The sequence below is a fragment of the Eriocheir sinensis genome, chromosome 28, assembly GCF_024679095.1.
Source record: "Eriocheir sinensis breed Jianghai 21 chromosome 28, ASM2467909v1, whole genome shotgun sequence".
NCBI classification, from domain to species: Eukaryota; Metazoa; Arthropoda; class Malacostraca; order Decapoda; family Varunidae; genus Eriocheir; species Eriocheir sinensis.
The window spans coordinates 9,572,927-9,597,413 of NC_066536.1; the positions used below are offsets into that span (position 1 = coordinate 9,572,927).

The 24,487-nt window shown below is 45.5% G+C and overlaps 1 protein-coding gene across 1 annotated transcript in view; it reads right to left on the reverse strand.

Annotated features, from left to right (window-relative positions):
- The window catches only part of LOC127004491 (serine/threonine-protein phosphatase alpha-2 isoform-like), a 99,385-nt gene that overhangs the window by 7,747 nt on the left and 67,151 nt on the right, over nucleotides 1–24,487 (reverse strand). Inside the window, exon 2 of the mRNA XM_050872267.1 lies at nucleotides 7,766–8,307. Within this exon, the coding sequence (XP_050728224.1) occupies nucleotides 7,766–7,864 (99 nt within the window). The 5' untranslated portion in view covers nucleotides 7,865–8,307. The remainder of the gene's footprint in view (nucleotides 1–7,765; nucleotides 8,308–24,487) is intronic.

The window sequence follows — 24,487 nt, forward strand, 5'->3', positions numbered from 1 at the left end:
TGTTATATTTGTGTTCCTTTTCTTACACCACCTTCACACTTTTTAGCATCCATGGTTTCTGCCACTGTTGTTCTAAATTATTAAGGCGTTCCTGACCAGCGGCAGTAGCCCTGAGAACGGCTTCAAGGACTCTTGTGAGCTGCGGCTGCCGTGCCACAATAGCCCTCGCCTCGGGCGGTGACCGAAGTGGCCGCCGCCCTGGTGGGCCTGTAGTGTACTGGAGCCGCGGTGTCTGGGAAGGGCATACACGTCATGCGCCCTCCATCCCAACAGTAAAGGAAGTAGTTATTGGCTTACTTTTGGCTAATTCTTCATGGTTTCGGCCTTCCATGAGTTCCTTAAAAGTGTTCGAGTTTTACTACGCAGCAGTCGAACACTTTGAGAGATGCACTTAACATTCCACCAAAGGCTGGCACGTGACGGCAGGATGTGGCCTTAACTGTAAAGTAGAGCTGCCCATACCTGGTGAAACTCGATAAGTACTTACGTTAGGCTTTCGGTATAGTCTGAACTGCCCGTCATTGAAGTGAAAATGAGTAAAGAGGAAAAGGAAGAAAAAAAGCACGTATGTTAGTACTTAGCGCCTGGGACGTGTTAAGCTTTGGTTGGCTGCCTTTTATTAAGAACCTACAACTGCGTCAACCACTCCAGTCTCAGGGGGACACCAGCCTCTCCCTAGACCTTCGCATCTTACGTAAGGCTACACACACAGGTGCTCGAGGACAGATGCCAGGAAGAGCTAGACAGGCAGCAGTATACATATGCTGCCCTGCATGGCCATAGAAGGCGTTATGAATCGCAATGAACCAGACCTGACGGCCGGGCATGTCTCAGGGACCGACACAATACACCATCACTATATACACCATAACAGCACCATCAATACAATAGTGGCAACCTAAAGACAGTCACGTTCCCCGCATTGAAATTGGAGAAACTGATCTGCTGCCTGTAGATGGATGTTGTCCGAGTCCGTTTTGGAGTTTCGAAGGCCGCAGGATATTAAGTGACTTCATTCACCTTTAAAAAATCATTGTTATTGTCATCATGCTGGCTAGTATTATATTTGTATATTCCCTATATGTTACAAAGTCTCCCTTACGTAAATGTACTCGTTTTTTTTTTTTTCTCTCTCTCTCTCTCTCTCTCTCTCCTCGTCTTTCTCTTGCTCTCTCTGACCTATGCACAGAATCCCTTTACGGTAGACTTGTCTCTCCACCCTGGACCGCCACACATCCCACTCGCCTCCTCGTCCCTCTCAGGCCGCCCGGTGCACCGCCTCCTCCCAACGACTCGGTCCCGCTGCCGAAAAATTGATCGTGTCTCCGTGCCGTCGTCCTCCCGCGGCTCCTTCACGACCCACAGCCGCATATTGATTAGCTTCAAAATTATTCTCGGCATGACGTCAGCAGCACCCTTCCTGCCACGTGAACGACATCCCAATGCTTGTCCCAGAGAGTCTTGCAATGAGAGCTCTCTCCGCCTTTCCTACTCTTGCTTCTTTATACACTCAGCTCTCATGATTTTCGGCGAGATAGAAAAATCCATGATGTACGTGAGGGTGTTGCTGTGTTTTGGTGGGCATGCACTTTTGTATTTCACGGCTGATGCTGTGAGTTATGTAACGTTCCAGACATTTTTCTCATTGATAAGATGCATCACGAGTCTCCATCGCCACCAGAAATGTTCCTCGTTGTGGCAATGGAGTGACTTGTGTGCAGTGCGCGCCGCTCACCAGTACCTATACAGGATGGCGGCTGATGGAGTAGGTTGTCCTTCCCTTCCTGCTGAGGGCACATGACCTCAGGAGGAAGCCAAGTGGGGGAGACCGCCCCACTCCATCAGTGGCTATGGTGGAGGAGCTTTACTTTTGGTTGTTCGCCTTAATACTGAATATATTAAATGGTAAGAGCGGGTTTACAACTGTGTTCAGTGTGCACTCGAAGTTACGTGAACGTGTGTTTATTCATGAAGGTTTAACTTTTATCCTCCGTCCCAAGTCACCAAACCCAAGATTTTTTAATCAGTTTATTCTACGAGCAACTGAATAACACCCAAACACTTTATATTTAGATTCATCTCAGGTTTATACAGTTCCTTGTATACTTGTTATTCCGAAAGCGGGCATTCGTTAATCTCGCTAAACAAGTGCAGGGGACCCGTCGTAAACACCAATGTCTATAGAGTAATCGTTATATTAACATTGGTAAACACACTCCTGAACGTGCGATTCGAAGCAACGCAGCCTCAAGGACTTGGACGACGCCACTCTTCCCGGCTGTAAGGTAACTACGGGCAAGCAAACAAAACACGACTGGGCAATTGAAACACAAAGGCGCTACTCACTCAATGACGGTCACAAGGGGACAGATGATGGTGATGGAGGTGATGAGAGGGGAGGGGTGGGGGTGCTGAGGGCTCCACCTGAGTCCTGACTCAGTCGAAGGGGCCGTAGAGGGTTTCCTATAACTGACCCACGACGCAGTTCCCGGGAGTATATATTGGAAGGTTCCTGCCACTGAGCGAGACTGGTGACGCTGGAGTGTGTGTGGTATCTCTTTCCTTATCTTCTAGCATATTATTTGTTCACGCCTTCGCTAGTATCAAGTGCAGAGAGTGAGTGAAGTGGGTCGAGGCCGCTTCACTCACCTGCATTCAACCTCCCTCCTCTCCTGCTGAGCGATGCATGTTGGCCGGAGTTAAGGTGTAGGCGCACATCCGAAAAGTCAACGTGCACAACAACAGGCTTGCCATAACGGAGCGACAATGGCGTGATGTCATAACCTACCACTGTAGGAGAAAACTATGATTACTGGCATGGATAACCGCGAGTCCTGCGGTCCGCGGGGTCTGAATGCAGATCGGAGATGAACGGGGGTAACGGTGAGAGTGTAATAAGCTCTTATACGAGTTCGAGGTGACTGGGTAAGTGAAGGGGCCATTTATTATATTAAGGGTAATAGGGAAGTGGTCCACCCCCGACTTTGTTATTGTCACCGTTATTATATAACATGACGGCGACAGTCCCAAGGCTCAGGGCCTGGCCGCGGCAAGGATCCCCCATCATTTAACCCTCCAACGACCAATGGGCGCTTAGCCAGGGAATTCTCGGAAGTCTTCACAAAACATTATTTTAAGGTTGATATTTCTTTCAATTTCTCCGATAATTTCCTCGGCGCGGCACGTGTCAGCAGGGGCCGCCCGCCACTCTGGGCCCTCGAGGCACCAGGAAGCGCCGTCGTTGGACGCCTCTCGAAACAATGCTCTTGAGCGGCATCATTTTTCTTCGACATTGAGGAAGTTGGCTCCGCTGCGCCACTTAGGAGCCGATGAATCCACGAACAGAAAAAAAAGAAAATCCATAATCATGTTCAGAAGCCGACGTTCGTACCCTGGTGGCGACGGTCTGTCTTCAGCAGGCCCCAGCGAGGCGGCGGGCCAAACAGGGGGGGGGGACGTGAATTACTGGGACACCCGAAAGACGATCCACGATAAGACGTTCAAGGCGATCGTGACGGCACGCTGCACCGAGACCACATCCTCTCTCCGAAAATGGTCCTGGTGATCGAGATTACGTGGGTGAGGACATTCAATAGAATTTCTATGAATAAGTCATCTGCTGCAGTGAACAATACCTGGCGCAAGGTCAGGAGAGCGGGTCGGTGGGGCGTGCAACTCCCAGATGGAAAATTAAAAGGTGAATTTTTATGCTGCTATTGTTAGTGCAGAGGCGTTTTTTTTTTCTTTTCATTCAAGTTTTAGTTTCCGTTTCTGTATCACTCTACGAAAACATTAACCTCTTTCACTAGTTTAGTTTACATTTTTTTGTCTGCCCTTGTTTGTCTTCTGTTCGTGTTTGCCCTTATTAGTTGATCTGTTTGTCATTCTCTCTCTCTCTCTCTCTCTCTCTCTCTCTCTCTCTCTCTCTCTCTCTCTCTCTCTCTCTCTCTCTCTCTCTCTCTCTCTCTCTCTCTCAACACACACACACCTATATAGCCACTTCATTCTCTTTATTGCCGTGGAAGCATTTTCTGTTCGCCTCTCCTTTCCGCGGTCCCACATACCTAGTCTCCCCCCTCCCCCCCGCCTCTTCCTGTAGAATCCTTCCACAACTACGAGCTGGTCTTCTCTTCCTCCTCCCCTCCCTCGGTCCCTCAATCCATATTCCTTTCTCCTCTCCCTCTTCACATACGACCGTGTCCTTTCTCTCTTCTCCCCCTCTTTCCCCTCCTGCCTCCTTGTCCATCTCCACATAGCTACCTTGGACCATCCCTCTCCTCCCTCCCTCTTTCCACCTCCCGCTCTCATTACGTCTCGCCTGCACTAAAGTCAGGACGAGGAACGCTTACATGCCCCAGTACACCCTCCGCTTGTCTCGCCTTCCGCTTTAAGGCGCTGGCCTGCCAGGGAAGGAAGGTGGAGCGCCGCGCGAGGGTGTTAAGTGAAAGTCTCGTCTCATTTCCGCATTTTTTTTTATCTTGTTGGCTGCTGCTGCTGCTGCATTGAAACTGCGGCTGCAGAATTTTTCTTCTTTCTCTCAATTTCTTTTTGGTATTAATTTCGTTACATTCCTAAGGAAGACATGATCCGGGTTTTTTCAATAATATTTACAAATGACGGGTATGCTTTTGTTTATGATTCTCATTTTGCTGCAGAACCTGCAGTCATCTCTAATTCTAAAGTCCTTACTTTCGCCTTGCAGTAACTTTTCTTAATCTAGGCGCAGTAGACGTAAATAACTCAGTAAATGGTAAATTAAATGGCTGTGAATAACCTATTTGAACAACCTCGTCACCATCAATAGAAGTAATAATAATAATAATAATAATAATAAAAAATCCTCACTGAATATATTAACAATCATGAAAAACAATGATAAAGCAATACAAATAAAACTTTCTGTATTACGGACTATATTATAGCGCGGATACTCTTGCTGCTACTGATGGTGATTAAGGCGGTGATTGTGGTGGTGGTGGTGATGCTGCTGGCGGTGATGGTTCTGATCAGGCCCAGCGGGTGGTAACGGGTAACGGAAAGCGGTGCTGTGGTGGTGGTGGATGTGGGGAGGAAGGTGGTAATGATGGTGGTGGTTGTCAGGGAAGGAATGGTGGCATCATAAAGGAAGTGGTGACGGTGGTGATGTGATGGTGACCAATAAACACCTGGGGAGGCTTGAGTGTTGTTAGTGTTATTATTATTGTTGTTCTGGTGGTGGTGGTGGTGGTGGTTAATGGGTAAGATATTAGATGGATATTAAATGGGTGCAGGGTTGGACGGTGATGAGGGAAGGGGCGGTTCGAGTGTGTGCCTGGCGCGTGTGTAGAATTGTGTTAGTGCGGTGAATAAAAGGGGCAATGATGAAGGTAAGAACAATGACGACGAGGAGGGAAGGTCGGAAGAAAGGAAGGAAGGAAGGAAAGAAAGGGAGGGAGGAAGGAAGGAAATGGGAAGGAAGGAGGGATGGAAGGGAGGAAAGAAAGGGAGGGAGGAAGGCAAGAAGGAAGGAAAGGGAGGGAGGGAGGAAGGGAAGGAAAGGGAGGAAGGAAAGGTAGGGAGGGAGGGACGAAGGAATGAATGGGAGGAAGAAGGGAAGGAAAGAAAGAAAGAAGGAAGGAAGGAAAGAAAGAAGGAAGGATGGAGAGGAAGGAAGAAAGGAAGGAGAAAAAGAATGGGATGAAGGAAGGAAAGAAAGGAGGAAGGAAAGATAGAAGGAAGGGAGGAAATAAAGGAAGAAGGAAAGAAGGGAAGGAAGGAAGGAAGGAAGGAAGGAAAGAAAGGGAGGAAGGAAGGAAAGAAAGGGAGGAAGGAAAGAAAGAAAGGGAGGAAGGAAAGAAAGAAAGGGAGGAAGGAAAGAAAGAAAGGGAGGAAGGAAAGAAAGGTAAGAAGGAAGGAAAGGGAGGGAAAAAGGAAGAAAAGCAATTAAAAAAAGGAGGGAGAAGGAGGACATGACTTTAGGGACTGCGGCAGGGTGAGCTGAGGTGATGGTGGTGACTGTGATGGTGATGCTGGTGGTGAAAGCCGTGGTACGAGTGGTGGTAATGGTGATGAGCGTAATGCTGGAGGTGGATATGGTGATTATTATTGTCCCAGCGGTGAAAGCAGCTACAGTGGCAATGGTTCTAATGATGTAAGCGATATAGTGGGAAGGAAGTGCCGGGGGTGGTGGCGACGGGGCAGGTGATGGGGATAACGATGGTAGCAGCGCCAAAACCATCCCTGTGGCAGCAGTGGTCGAGGTAATGGTGATGAGGATGGCAGCACTTGTTGAGACTCGTAAAAGTATAGTGATAAAGGTGGTAACGATGGGGGAGGAGGGAGCCGGTGATGTGGGGGAGGGGTGGACAGTGGCTAGGACTGCTTTATTGCCTGTTACCACTGGAACAGTAGCAAGAGAGGAGGGAGGAGGAGAGAGTGGGGTGGAGGAACGCTGGTGGAGGAGGAGGCAGCGGCGGGGTGAGTAGCTGGCCACCGCTGCGCACATTGATCTGCTGCGGGTGGTTGGCGGAGGCTGCGGGGGCACGAGGGAGGCAGGGACTGTTCTGTAGTCACGCTCCGACACCACCATTAATGTGACTGACTTCCTCCACTGCCCTGCCCCGTCATGCCCTGTTCCAACCAAATCTAGTTCGGCCGGATCTTTCAAACCATGTAAAATCACCTCCCTTACCACACCACCACCATCACCACCACCGCTACCATTACTATAACAGCCCCTTCACCTCCCCTACTTTGGCCCACCCTACCTTGCTTTACCCAACTATCTTGCTTAAACTTGCTCAGTATTGCTCTGGCCTAGTCTGGTCTAGATGAGCCAGCATCTCACGTTTTTAGTCGTTTTTAGCCAAGGCGCCCGAAACACGTCCGATCTCAAACCTCAGACATGGAACACACACACTCTCTCTCTCTCTCTCTCTCTCTCTCTCTCTCTCTCTCTCTCTCTCTCTCTCTCATCTAGTCATTAAGGCTGGCACACACCCACTCACTGGCACATACTGCCTACCTTTGAAATTCCACGTACTCTCTCTCTCTCTCTCTCTCTCTCGACACACACACACACACACACACACACACACACACACACACCATCTCACCCTCCTTTCTCCTCACCCTTGATGACTGATAAGTATGTAGCCCCCATTAGGATTGCCGATGGATATTCCCTACAAGGCATGGATGCTCCCACATGCATATAGGCACGAACGCAAATACACACACACACATACACACACACATTGACGTAAGCTCGATCCCTCAATATTCTTTTTCCAGCCTTTTCACGTAGGCGGCGGCGTGCAGACTGTCAACTCCGTAATGTTGTTAGAATGTAAAGGTCGGGATCTACTTTTATGAAAACACAAATACTGATGAGATGGTGTTAGTTGAAATACATCCGAGAGAGATATTGATGAGATGGTGTTAGTTGAAATACATCCGAGAGAGAGAGAGAGAGAGAGAGAGAGAGAGAGAGAGAGAGAGAGAGAGAGAGAGAGAGAGAGAGAGAGAGAGAGAGAGAGAATGAATTCGCTGAGTTCCCTAGCGCAGGGGGGGGAGCGCCTAGGGAAGGAGGAGGGGGGGGGGGGAGGCTTAGGTTGGCACAGCTCGTGCATTATCTGTGTACTTTGGCACAACTCATTATCTACACACAGTGGAAGAGGAGGGATTGGTCGGAACAGGGAGTGGGGGCAATAAGATTTAAAAAAAGAGGGCCAATTTTTCTGAGTAGAGGGTGCAGGCATGCATTAGTAAGGAGAGCGGTACTTACATTTTTGCCGGGGTACTTCTTGAGAAAAAGTAGACTGTTGATGAAGGCGTCCACGTCAAAGGGGTCTTCGTACCTCATCTTGACTTGAGACACAACCATCAGCGCTGCAATTGTTCCACGTCGTCAGCTAGGCCTGGGAAACTCGGGGAGGTCGTGGTGGTGGTAGTGGCGGTGGTGTGGTCAGGTGATACAGGTGTGCGGGACTGTAGCTAGTCTTTATCTTTCTCTTTTAGTTTCCTTGTAGGTTGTAATGTTGGAACATTCACAAACTTGAACTTAACACAATGTCAAATTAAAACCCAAAGACAGGTGGTGGTGGATGTGAATACGTTGTAGCGTTCAGTGTTACAGCTTGTCACTCAGCTGCAGCTATCGGAAGCTGCCCAGAGGAGAGTATGCACTGCTCCACCTGCCCCGGTGAAGAGCGTCACACACCTCAAGCGACACAGTGCTGCTCTGGCTCCCGGCACGCGCCCGCTGTATTTATACTCCGCTGCCTTTCATGGAGTTGCCAACTGCAGCAAGATGTGCCGTGGCACCGTCTGAAAGGTGATATTAACCATTATGCAGTTGACAACACTGTTTACCAACTATTTGCGCACATGGACTTGTCATCAAATAACTTAACACTTAAATATAACGTTTTAATGAGGTAAATTTTAATGGCTTATATGACTAATTTACAACTTCATACATTTCCCCAAACCACCGCCCCGCTAGACAAGACGGCGACACAGTGTTACATAGTGACGAGCATGACCCGGGGGGACGTGACAGGGGGGGAGCTGGGGGAAGTGGAGACTCCAATGAAAAGACAACTATGTGGAGCAGCAGATAAAATGAAGACGGGCCAAGCAATCGGTCAAAGGTCAAGGGTCGCTGGAAAACAATAAATGACCCAGCCTTGCCCCAGCTCCGCCGGTCCTCGGAGTCCTGGTGCACACAAAGGAGAGCCTCGCCCGAGTACTCCATCACTGGTCTTCGCTGGAAGTTGCCTAGTTGTCGTTCAGCGGGAGTGGCTCTTTAGAAGGGACCGATGGTAAGAGGCGATGGAAGGGCCGGTGAGCCAATGACTATAATAGTTTATTGCTTAACACTTTTCGAATGACCTTAAGAGATCTAAAGAATGAGGCTTTCGTTGCTAAAGCACTCGCCGGCACCTGTATTATTGGTGTTCAGCGGGAGTGGCTCTTTAGAAGGCAACGATGTTGAGAGGGAGTGGAAGGGCCGGCGAGCCTGTGAAAAGTTAACTGATTATCACTTATGGAACGACTTTGTGCTCTAAACGATGGGACTTATGATGCCAAAGCCTTATAGTCGGGGAAAAGGATGCAGAAAAGAAATGACGAGGGAAATATCTTTACAGGAATGAGCGGGGATCTGCATGCCAGATGAAGCCGAGGCTTAAATCAGCACTTAAAAATTGACGAGTTCAAGGTCTCAATTCTTTCCAGCTTCATTAGGACTAAATGAGAGAGAGAGAGAGAGAGAGAGAGAGAGAGAGAGAGAGAGAGAGAGAGAGAGAGAGAGAGAGGTGTGTGTGTGTGTGGGGGGGGAGCTCATGGCCTTGGAGGAGGTGGAAGGCTTCCATAATACTTAATTCACCACCGAACTTTCACCAAGGACGCCATTAATTGGAGTAATTCTATTTTATTGTCCATTGCTCCCTTTAATGCGCGCGCGCGCGCGCGCGCGCGTGTGTGTGTGTGTGTGTGTGTGTGTGTGTGTGTGTGTGAAATACAATACAACACCACAGTCACAAGTAGGTCCGTCACGTTACTTTTGCACTTCCGTTTATATTTAAGGTCAGTCTGTTTTACCTGAATGATTTTACGTTTATTGTTTACCATTTTTTTTTATGATACTAAAGTTTGCTTCATTACATTTCGGGCGCACCTAACAATACCATAGCCGATCCAGGATTCAGGACGTTTCCTAAGTTAAAGAAGGTAAGGTTATACTTGTATTTCGCAAAGAATCCTTATAACCAAAAACTAGCTAAAATTATGAGTATTCTTTTTTTTAACACAACATTCAATAAACAGAACAATAATATGAAAATACGTATAGCTACCGTTGCCAGATTGTCGTACTCAGAGCATAGTATTTAACGGTGTATGACGCCTAACTATTGCCAAGAAACATCAGAATCTTACTCTTTTAACGATAACTATAAATAAGTTTCGTTTTTGGAGCCCAAAAGACAGTTTTTGGGCAGGAAGTCGGGAAATATAATCGGCTGAGTATGACAATCTGGTAATAATCTGTGGCCGAGGCAGCAGCAGCCTGCTATAGCGGGTGTCAGATACCTAAAATAGCATACTTTTACTGCGTAAAGCAGGTGATGTCACTTATTGTGACTTCGTGAGCTTTCATATTTATCTTTTTGTGTAAATTTCATGGTGGCAAAACTTAAATTACTAGTTTCATTTTTACTAGTGACACGAATTTGTGACTGTTTATCACAATAGAATTTCACTCTAATAAGTGAATCAGACTCCACAGAAATATTACCAGTGTGTGTATGAATGAATACAAAGATAAGCACATACTTTGACTTACCTCTAGGATGTCTCGTGGATCATTAATAAATAAAAACAAAATATCCGGCTAAGCTACTCTTTAGCCATTACCTTTAGTGGCGCCCAAAAAACAGTCCCTCCGCCAAGTTTGTACCCCACATTTGGTAATGTCAGGTGCGCCTATTCATGTACTGCTAAACATTCTTTTCCTCTTGATCGCGTTCCTTCCCCGGTACTTCACCCGTCAGTTCATTCCCAAGTCATCAAACATCCGTCACTCCCCTCCCCAAACATAGCCAGGTCATTGCACTCAAATTTCCCGCGTCGCTTCGAGGAAAAAAAAAAAAAAATCCGGTACACACGTGGGAGCAGGAGAGAAAGGGAGGGAAGGTGAGGGGAGATGACTCAATAATAGTATTGGATACGTCCGTACGTCCGGTGTTCTAACATAAATATAAACGCCATTAATTCCATCAATATTTTACGAGCACATCAGTCACTGACGTCATGGCCAACGTGAGCCTCTCGTCATGCATCTTCAACTGAATAATTTCCTGGTTGGGCAGTCCCGGGGATGTGATGGGTAATGTGAGTTTGCAAGTTTTCCTTCCTACTTTCTCTACGGCGGATATGGCCTCGACTTTTGCACGATGTGTTTGAATAACAACACTTCGGTCGCCCCGTGAAGCAACGAAAGGAATGGGTTTGTTTTTGGCCAGACTGACCTTTTTGAGGCTCATCTGTTTGTATAAAATTTGTTTTAAGTTACTCGATACTCAGTTGTCTTATTTGAGTGCCGTTATGCATGCCTCTGCGTGTGTGTGTGTGTGTGTGTGTGTGTGTGTGTGTGTGTCTCCTTTCTTTTCAGTACGTTGGTGATTCGTATATTTATTCGTTTATATTGGTAATGTAGTATAGGAATTCTGGTCTAGTGTGCTTGCTAATGTTTGTCTGTCTATCTATGTACTATGTCACGCATGAGGTTGTGAGAGTACACATAAAAGCCGCATTTCTGGTCCTCCTCGCTGCCGCACTGGCCGATTGTTTACATCGCTGCACACTATAACGTGCGCCACGTGTAAACTCTGTATGTGTCGCAGCTCTCCAGTCCACCGTGAGGCGACTAGTAAATGCTGACTCGCTGCTTGACCAGGGAAGTATTGCATTTTTTGCGTTTTACGCTCTCAAAAATAATTTATTTATTTGTTTAATAGTCTGAGGAATCTGTGATTGACTTTGAAGGGCATCTCATATTTATTAGAGTATATTGAATTTTTTCATATTTCTTCGTGATGCGCCTCCGTGGTGGAGTGGTTAGTGTGCTTGGCTATGAATCTGCGGGCCCGGGTTCGTATCCTGGCACAGGGAGTCGGCGTGCAGCTTATCCAGCTGTTCATTTTCCCTTTCGGTCTAGTTGATACCTGGGGAAGCCTAGGAAAAGTAAACTATGACAATCCCGGACTTTACATTGGGCCGTGTCCAAGGGTAGTGGGTTCTTCCCACCACAGACTAGGCCAATGCCACGTAGATGAGCACCGCGGCAACGCACAGCTATAGCGTATGCACAGAACTTTACCTTTATCTTTGGGAAATCTTTGCCTGTCTTGGTCTGAGATAACCAGTCTTTGCTGTCTGTTGTATCAAATTTGTGATCCACTGTGTACGTTACCCTCGATACGTTGTTGTCCTTTGATTTTGTAAAGCGATTCATGGTGTATAGCTTTCACGTTTGAAGAGATCCCATAGTTTTACAGGGTGCTCAGCACACCCAATGTGAAAAGACCTCTGCACTTGAGTGTGTGAGAACCCACCACCCGAAACAGGAGCTAATGTAACATCCGGTTTATCACGCTGATCTTCCCCATTTTTCCCCAGGCCCAGGTATCCATTTAACGACCATCCCGAAAGGGAAGATGAACATGGGTGAGTTACGCGGTGACTACCCAGGCCAATATTCGAACCCAAGCCCCCTGATTCGTAGCCAGGCGTGCCAACTACTACACCACGGAGATGCAAGTGCCAGTAGTAGCATTAAAGTTGCCCAAGATAGGAGTGTTCCGAGGTAATCACTATCATATATGGACTAGAGATTGTTGTACATCACCTTTTCAGTTTTATCCACCTCAGTATAAGGAGCGTATACAGCCATGAGGTAAGTAAAAATATAAGCACTATGAGACTTCGTTGCTCACTTCTTTTTTTTTTTTTGGTTACTGTTCTCATTATTTTTTTAATCTTTTCCCTTGTTGGGTCTTCTCATGAAATTTTTAAATTTTTTTTTATTGATCCAAGGAAGTCAGTGTTTTACTGATTTTTTTTCTTCTGTTCTGTGTCCGCAGTGGAATCGGTGGTTTGTTGTTGGGTGAGGTGGTGGTGCTGCTGTCACCTCTGCTCTTTTTTATCCCTAAATTACCTGAATTTTCGCGGTCTCCATAATCCCGTCGCCGCAGCAAGCCGGCCAATCCCTTGTACTACTTCCCCTCGCCCTTGCCGTGATGCCAGGGCCGTCAGCAACCCGGACGTCCTTCCCATGCTACGTCAGCTACACGCAGCGCAGCCACTTATAATTTAGGGCTCCGTGACTCCCAGAGCGTGCATATATTTGAGGTTCACACTAGTCTTCAAATTGGAGGAGAGCTGTTTTGATGAATTTCTTATGACATAAAACGAACTCGTACTTGCTGTAGTAAACTTGGTCACGGTGCTCCCTCCATCATCACCCCTCCATACAGTCACGGTGTTTTGTTATGCAGCGAAAGGAGTACAAATGCAATGAAATATTCCGGACCTCTCTCCTCGCCATGGCATGCACGTCAGTCTCTTCAATCTTCGGTCCCTTCCCTTCCCCGCCTCCTCCACCACCACCACCACCATCCTCGTCCGCCTGCGGGACGTAGTTACAAAATCAATCTGGTCTCCAGTCTCCACCAAACATCCACCTCGTTCACAATAGTTTGATTCCCCGTTGAAGTGATGCTTACACAATCCCTTAATACTGATGTGCGTGTGTGTGTGTGTGTGTGTGTGTGTGTGTGTGTGTGTGTGTGTGTGTGTGTGTGTGTGTGTGTGTGCGTGCGTGCGTGCGTGCGTGCGTGAATGAGTGCGTGAGTTTGTATGTGAGTGAGTGAGTGAGTGAGTGAGTGTATGTGAGTATGTATATGTGTCGTACATGTCAAACCTTTGCTGTTTCCGAGCCTCTCCAGGAGCATCCGGGATCATCATGTGTTCCGTCATATCATAAAGTGATGCTTGTGGCAAACCCTCACAGCAGTGCAATAATTAGTTTTTGAATGATAGGGATTTTAATTATGTTATAAAAAATGCTGTGGGCTCCAAGGCTTTTCAGTGTATGTCTGAATAAAATATATAAAGGTTAATACATATTTTTGAAATCTTAAAAGTACTGTTACCACATATGTGTTGGTGAATGAGAATTGTACTTTTGAGTGCTATCAGTTCTGATCTCGATGGCTCTGCTATCTGCTATGACTGCCAACTAAGGCAGGTTCTGGCAGAAGCGAACGAGATGACGGTAGCCACTCTGCAAAATACATATGCACGCAACACACCCTTCAGGACCGTGCAAGCTATCACCAGATAAATTTTTTTCAATCAAAACCAAAATAAACAAATGTAGTAATAAAATAATGGGTTGTTTTAACCCACCAGTCAGCTGACTGAGTTTTGGCACACGTGTGCTCGGGCTACTAGTGTCTGGCTATTTATTTAATGCAGTTCCTATATTTTCACTTTAATACTTATGTGCGAGATGGCAGTATGAAAGAACTCCCATGAGTATTTTCAAGATTCCCGATATTTTTCAAAACAATTCATGTATCCTACCACTGGCAGAGTCCTTAAGGTAATGCATAACAGGAAAGTCAATTCCACGGTACAAGTAAAGCTGATATGCGAGAGTCACTCGTGTGTGTGTGATTCACCTTGGTCCGACCACATGATAGACTCGTGATCGCCAGCCAATACCCTTCCTGGATGAGATGGAACCTCACAAATGACGGATCTTTGTGTGTGTGTGTGTGTGTGTGTGTGTGTGTGTGTGTGTGTGTGTGTGTGTGTGTGTGTGTGTGTGTGTTTTTACCTTGCATAGTACACCTATACAGTTTCTACTTCCCTTTCCTAGAATGCTATAGGCAATGCATCACATGCGGTTCTGTCCACGCTCCACGTGCAGCTGTTATGCTAGAGTAGCTCGGGAGGGCGTCAGGAGGAAGCAGGAGACTGCCAGGAAGTGAGCGGCGGCTAAGCACCTACCGCCGTGTATTGCATTGAAAGAGCGCTCGTAGAAAAAGGCGGAAGGAGGTACAGGTGAAGGTGAAGGTATGGGAGTACAGGGTGAGGAGGGCAGGAGAATAATCATGTGTGTGACGGATTGAATAATGTCGAAGGGAGAAGGGATGAAGAGATGAGCGGCGGTGGCGACGGTGGGGGCTCGTGAACAACAAAGATGCTGTAAAAGAGCAAGGAACCAGCAACACCAAGGCCATGTTCGGAGTGCTCGTACTCGCCTCCAATGCTAATACTCGGCCAACACATCCAAACAACATGACGCGGCGATTCCCGGCTCTTGTTTACGGGACGCCTAACTAACGAAGCAGAACACACACACACACACACACACACACACACACACACACACACACACACACACACACACACACACACACATACACAAATACATTCCGATAATGGTTTAATCGTGTAATAATATAAATAGGTATGATAAAGAAGTAATGAACCACCCCCCCCCCCTCACACACACACACACACACACACACACACACACACACACACACACACACACACACACACACACACACACACACACACACACTCGTCTCGTTAGTATAATCCCTAATCTATTCCAGTCAAGAAAATACTTGAAGGCGAGGCGAAGTACGGAATTGAGAAATTAAATGACGGAAGGGAAAGGACAGGAAGAGACTGCTATGAAAGGAGCTTATTGTTATGGTCATCACTGAACGTCGAGATGTTTTTCTAAGTCGAATCTCATTTCATAAGGCTGAGGCATCGTGACCGGCCTTCAGAAGTGGAATTGAGAAGGGGGACAAACCGCCGTGTCGCAAGTGGAGGGACACTCGGCGTGGTAACAACTGTGGAATAAGAAGTAACTTTGACGGGTAATAGGGGAGCCAATTAAGACGACATGGGGAAGGAGAGGAAGGATGTGGACGGGGAAATAATTATAGAAGAACTAAACTCAGTGAGGCGAGGGAAAAGGGAAAGGGGAACTAGAACAAAGGGGAAAACAGAAGTGCAAAAGTAATTTTGTTTCACCTTTTCTGAGATAGATATGTATATAGATAGATAAACAGAGAGGCGTGTCTTCATATACAGACATTACACAAATACAAAAACAATACACATGGGAAGGGAATCAAGAGGAAGCAATATGTGAGATAAAATAATACCACAGCCACAAACAAACACTTGTCAATGGGAAAGGGGAAACGAAAACAATACTTGATATAGTAAAGTGAAAGGCACGGGGGGGGCAAGGACTGAACAATAACAAATTCATATCACTCAACGAACACGGACGAAAGGGCGTCCGCCGGCAGCAGGAGCGCGCACACACACACACACACACACACACACACACACACACACACACACACACACACACACACACACACACACCAGGGTTGTTTTGATTTAAATAAAAATGATTTAATTATAGTGATTTCAATCGATTTAAATCAGAGTAAAAAAATCATGATTTACATCAAAATTAAATATACTGTATTTAAAATGATCTACGTGTTTCATCAAGAGTAAAATATTTAATAATTAAAACTATATATATATATATATATATATATATATATATATATATATATATATATATATATATATATATATATATATATATATATATATATATATATTATATAAGCGCGCGGGCCCTGCATTCACCACGCCCAGGACAACGTCGGTGAGAATCCCGACTCTACCTCGTGGGAATTTTCTGTCACCCCCGAGTGGCCTAAGACTACCCACATACTGTCCTGAATACCACCCATCAACCCAGACTCTAGAAGAAACCGTTCAAGTGAATAAAAAATGAGGCAGCATGAGCCAAGCATAACTGGCGCCACTATAAAAGTTGCCTGCGCCATGACGGGCTTGGGCCGACAACCAGGCCCCTGAAGAAAGCCTACCGGCGTTATAGGCCGAGATGTAATATATATATATATATATATATATATATATATATATATATATATATATATATATATATATATATATATATATTATATATATATATATATATATATATATATATATATATATATATATATATATATATATATATATATATATATATATATATATATATATATATATATATATATATATATATATATATATATATATATATATATATATATATATATATATATATATATATATAAGGAAGAAGGAAGAACATGTGAACCAGTTGTACAGGAAAAGTGTCGTCTACTTGTCCTGCATTGATCATGTACTAGTCCTGTAGCAAGTCAGGCACCAGTGAATCATTCCCATATCTTACAAGAAAAATATTCAAAGACATAAAAAAATTGAAGTATTAGTCCTACTTATGATTTTTATGTGAAAAACTCACCTTGGGTGATGTATATTAAACAATGGTTACATTTAACATTGGCCAAGATTAATACAAGGAAATGGCCTCAGAAGACTGAAACAAATAATCAATGGAACAAACAAGGGCTAATGCAAAAAATATAGTTCAAATTAAAAAAATCCATTTAAATAAAAAATCTGATTTAAATCAAATAAATCGATTTTTATATTTAAAAAAAAAAATCAAGATTTTTTCCAACCCTGACCCCCCCCCCCCCCACCCACACCCACACACAAAACACGGGATACAAGGAAAGGGGAAAGCGAAAGATAACTAAAAAAAAAAAAAAAAAAAAAAAAGGGAGGAAGGGGGAGAGAGGGAGGATGGGCGGAAGAGGAACTGAACATCAACAAAACCAATCACTGGGCAACAACGACAGCAACGACAACAACAACACATACCGGAGCGAGAGAGGGATGCCGCTAACAGGAAATGGGTATCGCCGTCTTGTTATGATTCCCCTCAGCACCGCCGCGGCCCCGCTCACCCCTCTCCTCCACCACCGCCATAACCATCCATAACGCACGTGGTCACTATTATATACCTATGCCCTCAGGAATACCACCGTCCACCACCACCACCACCACTATCACAACCACCGCGACCATTATCTCCACTACTCCCGCTTCCTGGTCCGCTCTCTTCAGTGCTTCGTGATGAATGAGAATTGGGGAAGGTCGATAAAAGTGCATAAACAAGTGTAATTATTTTTTATTTCTCTTTAGTTTGTGGCGTTTGTGGATTGATGACGTTTTTTTTTCTTTGTCTTTGTTCTTTACGTCTAATTTCTCGTCCGTTATCGTTCTTTTCCTTGATTTGCTAACTTGCTGTTTCTACTTCCTGTACTTCGTAATGATATGCTCTCTGCTACGACGACTACGTAATGAGAATAATGGAAAAACCTACTACTACTGCTATTGTTACTACTACTTCTACTATAATAAAAATAGCATGTGTAGTAGTAATAGAAGCAATAGTTACAAGAATAATAATGGTAAGTGGAGAACAGCGGCAAATAATACACTAATGGAAAGTTTATGGGAACATTACGTCGAAAAACACGGGACATGGAAGTAGCTACAGGAGCGCGCGTCACGCCGCTTTTTAATTTTATGCAGATCTCTTTGGTTGCTCATTTGTCAGATAATACGAGATGTCAGGGAGTAAAGAGCCGCGTTGATGGATGGACCACTGCACTCTTTTACTGAATACCAATGTGACACCAACAGAGGGAAGTCCGAAGTGCATCACTGCGTCAGAAGTTGGTGAAGGGTATCTTCAAAAGTATATACGTCACACTCGAATCCGAGAAAACACATCGTCCTCAGATAATAGCAGACAACAACAACGACGGAAATAAAATAAAACTATATAGATGTAACGTAACATTTGAAAAAAGAACAAAGCGCACACGCACGCACGCACGCACAAATTAACTACAAAATTGACCTCTCTTCTGGCCTCTTGTTCTGTTTTCTTTTGTTAGAGCAGGACGTAGCAGGCTTTTTTATTTTGTTATTTTTTGGATTTTGCCCTTGAGCTGCCTTTCGGTGTAAAAAAAAAAGAAGAAAAAAAAAAAAAACACTAGATACAAAATGATTGTGCAAGTGACTACTCTCCGTGGTGGGACAAGGGGGCTGCGAGGCTAACGAGGTTAATGAACATGACGGGGAAACGTGAGTCGGGGTCACCCTGGATACAACGGGGTGATGAGGGGACGAAGACTAATGAGGGACGCGGATGATTACACTGAAAACTTCCCCTCCGTCCAACAGCAAGGTAAAAACGAACTCGGTAAGAATGTTTAGTGATATAGATTTTAAAGTATGTAATTATGTTCACTAAGATTTATGACCGGTAATGAATCAATCAGTTTAGAATCAAGAATAGAAAAACACGAAAGAGGGTAATGTTCTAAAAAATACGATCCTGAAGTTATAACATTAGAGAGAAAGCAATAAAACTAACCTGAGGAAAAAATGGCATACCGTAGTCTTTCCATGACATCCGAAATAGTTGGACGCGCAGTACCGGGAGACGCAGTGGCCTTGAAAATGACTCCAACCCGCCCGACGTACCATCAGTCTTTATTACATCGACCTTTTTCCGTTACCCTCTCTCTCTCTCTCTCTCTCTCTCTCTCTCTCTCTCTCTCTCTCTCTCTCACAAAACTCTCCCTCTCGTCGCAATCTCTCCCCATCCTTCCCATCTTTCCTCTCTATCAGCCAGTCTCCCGGCCTCCTCCCCTCTCCTTCCCGACCCCTTCCTCGCGTCTCTGCTCAATGGGCTGCTGGAAACTGGGTCACGGTGGTGTGGGTGGCGCGAAGCAACAGGATAAGGGTGTCTGAGCTCCTATAGCGAGGCCTCGAGGGGCGTGGCTGGGCGTGGCGAGGCGTGGTATATTGCAGACGGGGGGCGGCGGAGAGGGGCAGATATGGGGTGTTGGAGAGGGAGTGATGGATGCGTGGAGGGGAGGGTGTGAGGTGGTGAAGGGAGCGAGGGACCTACGCGTCTAATAATAAATTATGATATTAGTTTGTTCTGCTGACGAAGGATGATGAAGAGGCTTATCATAGAGGGGATGTTGGAAGCCGTATAGTGGTTTATCGTGTGTGTGTGTGTGTTTGTGTTTGTGTGTTTGTGTTTGTGTTTGTGTGTTTGTGTTTGTGTGTGTGTGTTTGTGTGTGTGTGTGTGTGTGTGTGTGTGTGTGTGTGTGAATTTGTCTGTCATTCCGTCGGTCCGTGCAGCTGTCCGCCACGTCTGCAGCTTCGGTTTACAATGTTTTTGCTTTTCTGCCATTCCGTTTGTACAAATATTTATGTCTCTTTGTCTCTAAATGCACGTCAGTCCACATCAGTCGGCCCGCCTGAATGTGTGTGTGTGTGTGTGTGTGTGTGTGTGTGTGTGTGTGTGTGCGCACGTGCGCTTGACCTCATTCCCGAGCAAAACAAACAACGGACCTACAAGGCGCCGAGCAAAGAAATAAAACTACCAGCCTATAATTATTTGAAATTAATGGAAAAAATTAAATTAAAAACCTGAAGCATCCAGACCTCCAGGGATATCGGGAAGGAGGAGGAGGAGGAGGAGGATAGGGGGGGGAGAGGAGGAGGAGGATAGGGGGGGAGAGGAAGAGAGGGGGGGAGGAGGGGAAGAGGAGGAGAAAAGGAGGAAGAGGTGAATGGTGACCTTGTTTTATTTATTTAGACTATAAAAAAACGACGAAAAAAACCGACTCTCATGTAACTGTATTTGTACATGTAATCAAACGCAGAAGTCAGTGGCCTTGAAAATTACTCCATTCCGACCGTCCTTCCCTCCTTGGTCATCACTTCGTCCCTTTGCCCGTACTCTCTCTCTCTCTCTCTCTGAAGCGTTTTTCACTTCTCTCATAATTTCTTCGCTCGGTATTGGTATTTTTTTTTCCTTTTTCCTTCTTCCATTCATCCTTCCTTCCTTCCTTCCTGCCTCCCATTCTCCCCTTCTCTTTCTTCTCTTCCTACCACCCATCTTCTCTTTTTTCTTTTCTCTTCATCCTTAGTTTCCGTTTTCTTTCCTCCATTCATCTTCCTTCCTTCCTTCCTCCCGTACTCCCGTTTGCCTCCTTCCCTTCCTCCCGCTCATTTTCCCTCCCCCCCTTTTTTTTCTTTTCTCTTCATCCGTGGTTTCCTTTTCCCTCTCGCGCATGGTCCCTCCACTCAACCGAAAACTCCATCTAGGGGGAGAATACCAGTCAGACGAACTGCGAGCCGACAAGTAGGCCAAGGGCAGACGATTTCCCCCTCCCCTACCTCTCTCTCTCTCTCTCTGATGGCTCCGATAATCCCAGTTGTCAGCCACATTTATGGTTTCCTCAGAGCGGAATTAGAGTTACTTCCTTGTTGATCCACTACAAAGGAATCTTCTTCTTCTTCTTCTTCCTTCTTCTTCTTCCTCCTCCTCTGATATGGTGTTCTCCTCTCTAGCCCTTGTCCCATATTTACACTTTTTGCATAACGTCATTGTCTATTTTCTCGCCCCCTCCCTTCTGATATATTTTTTTTTCCGTTTTATTCTCTCTCTCTCTCTCTCTCTCTCTCTCTCTCTCTCTCTCTCTCTCTCTCTCTCTCACACACACACACACACACACACACACACACACACACACACCAATTTGGTCACTTAATTACTTCTTTTCAGTGAATGATTATCTCAACTCTCCTCTGTCTATTCTTTCAAAGCCTTTCATCTCTGTTTCGAAACTAGTCCAACGCAGTTGATTTTTTTACTCTTTCTGTGTCCTACATTCGTTTTGTAGTGAGGAAAATCGTGTTAGTCGTATATGCAAATTTTGTGTTACTTTTCGAACTTCATATCCTTTGACGAGGCGCTAGCTGGCTGGCAAAAACGTAGGTGCTGCGCGGGCCGGTGACTTGTACTGTCTGAGCCAAACGTTGGAAGCTTAGCGTAGTGTAGTGGGAGGCAGCGTTTTCCCGTCTTAACATTGTAGTGGTGTATTGCAGTAATGTTTATATCTTTTTCAGGTGCTGCCTGTAGCGCCGGTAGGCTCTCCTGAGAGGCCTCTTGGACGGCCCCAGCCCCGTTAATGGCGCAGGCGAATTTTATTCATAGTGGCCGCCGTCATGTATGACTTGCTTGGCCCATGCTGCCCCATGGTGCTCCACTTGAACGAAGTCGCTGAAGTTAGGGTTGACTGAATATCCGGGAAGCATGTGGGTAATCTTCGCCACTCGGCGATGACTTGAAAAATCAGTGTTTTGCTTGAACTCGAACCTAGGTCCACGGGATCACCACGCACGCTTGCTAACCACTCGGCCACCGCTTAGTGGCCAGACCGAGTGGCCTAATGGTTAAATTTGTTCTTTATAATTACTGGCATTCAATGAGGTCCTCGCTGAGCCTTTCGTCTAGTCCTTTTCTTCTTTAAATTAGCGTTGCTCCTCTACCTCGAATCCTTTCTTGGCTTTATTTCTAGCCTTTCTCTGGCCAGTTCTCTCCCAAAAATAAATCCTCCACGGCAGGACATAACTCATTGTTCCGGTGTAGGGCCTTCCTGCCCCCCTTGACCTAGATACTGAAAAGAGGCTGGAGATAACCGACCTATACTTGAGAAAAGCTTGGCCGGGCGAGAGGATGAAAGCAAACTGAAGACTTACAGCAAGAGGCGGCAAGTTTGAAGGCTGCTTGTGACGGCCTGTGTCAGCTGCACTCAGTTGAGTGCTCGCGTCCCAGTTCTTGCACACTTTTAAAATTTTGATGCATTAATTGTTATTGTTTCCTGTGAAAAAAACTCGCCTGAATCATATATTTTTTGTGGTTAAAAGTGCCCACAAAACAGCTAGGTACAGGAATGGGTTGAGGGGGATGGAGGTGCGTTATTGAGCCTCTCCCTGGACATGCACGCACAAAGATGCAGGAACATCTCGGCCAGGGTGTCACGCCTGGGTCCAGTCGGGGCTCCCGTGCCGGCCGAGGAACACCAGTCGAGGCTTGCAAGGGTTTTAGGGTTCGAATAAAGTTTCAGGATTGGATGGCAACTTAGTTTGCAAAGAATTTTCTGCATGGCGGAGACCTCGTCCTTTCACAAATATCAAAAGCTTTGGGAAAAGTTTGGAGTTTTACAAGTATTCCTTCTAGCTTCCGAGCGACAACAGGTAAACAAATACACTTACATAAGCACAGCGAAGCAATGCATGGTAATAAGAGGGGAGCCTCCAGTAAGCCTCTCCTTGCCCTTGCCCGTCATATTTGATTCTCAATGACACTTGAAAGTTGCTCTGCAGTCCATCAATGGTAAAATTTCCATATTGCGTAAAAACTACTTTGACCTTTAGCTGAATGAGCGATTCCTTGTTTTGATAAGTTTCGCGTGTGCTGAAGCCCCAAACACCCCTTGGCCGAGCCCTCCTCAGCTGACAACATGACTGGTTCAACGGCCTCCTGACACCACTCCAGCATTGGTTATAGAGGCATTATTATTTTTATTTTTTTTCATTTTTTTGCTTAGATGTATATGACCTTTGATCAATTTCATTGCGAGACTTTGGAACCTGAAACAGATGATTGAAAACAGCGGCGTTTTGCCTTTCTCTGGTGACTCGTATCAAGGCTCGGCGGTGCGTGCACTTAAGTATGCAACAATGGAACTAGCTGCTGTGCCAAACATACGAAATAATCAGAATTTTCCTCTATCGAGGCTGAATTTTGTTGCTGCTCATAACGTAATGTATCTGTAAAGTAGACAATTCAATTAACTGTACTGTGATATAATTATGAGTATATAAATATTACAAGAACATCTATAATGTCATCAGCCTAGTTCGTAGCGTCAGTTTAGGAAGATTCCAGTGTTGCCCAACTGCCTTGTTTACAGTATCTTCTCTCTGCAGTCTGGCGAAGGATACTCTCCATTGTGGTCGAGCTCTTGCAAAAAGCAATACATCTCTGACCTCCGCCTTGCAAGGAAGACGCGCAGCTGTGGCTGAGTAATGGAAAATTTGATGCGATAGGTTTGATTTGTTTTCTTTGAGAATGCCAAAGCAGCCAAATGTTAGTCCTTTCTTAATAACAAAACATACTTTCAAACTCCATCTAAGAGAAAATGAGAATGTATAAAAAAGGAAGGATGGAGGATTTGTTTTTTTAATTACGATATCGCAGTACTGCTATGCGAGTTATTTCCTGTTATCACATTCTTTCATCAGTTTATTATAGCAATGTTCTACCTCCGTCCTGGACACAGTAGCTGATTTTGTGCATCTGATAAGATCCGAAAGTCTTGTATGATGGAATTTGAAACCTTGGGTTTCTGAAGTGGCGCTGCCAAGGAAGTTTTCCTATCCTTATTCAGGTCTTGGTAAGCGTGCAAACAAGGAAAGATCGTTCCTATGAGTCGCATGAGTCTGCAGCAAGAGTAGCGAGGCAAGAATGGGACTTCACAGAAAGAAAACAACGAGGTTTGCGTCGGCCGACAGGGCCAAGGGAGCACCAGCATTTATCACTATTTTCATTTATAAAAGCGCTTCTGGGTCAGACACGTTAAATTGGATCACGACGCGTTGCTTTCCTTTTTCAAGGGTAATAAATATTCCGCCCTCCGCTGCATCCCATGAGCCGCTGATTTGTTTACTTCCCTCCGCGTCACCTCGTGGCGCCACTCTCGCCCCTTCCGACATCTGTCTTGCCTTGCCTTACTTGGAGGACACACCTGGGGTGGGTTTCATCATAGTGCTCTCCCAAGCGTGGTGACGTCAAGCACAGTTGGGAGAATTTCTTGGGCGTGTTTCATCACCGCGCCACAAGCACTTCCAAGTAGGATTGGGGGCGGTCTTGGGAGTAACCAGCGTTGCCAATCTTCCGCGTCGCTTTGACGTCTAATATGTCTTCAATTAACCTAAATTACACTTCTTATATATAATTATGGAATTATAAATATAAACAATTGATATTTAGTTGAAATACAGCGATAGTATCTTCATTGTAAGGAATATGTGCACGTATTTTTTTTTCCGTCTGCATCTTCAACGGCACCA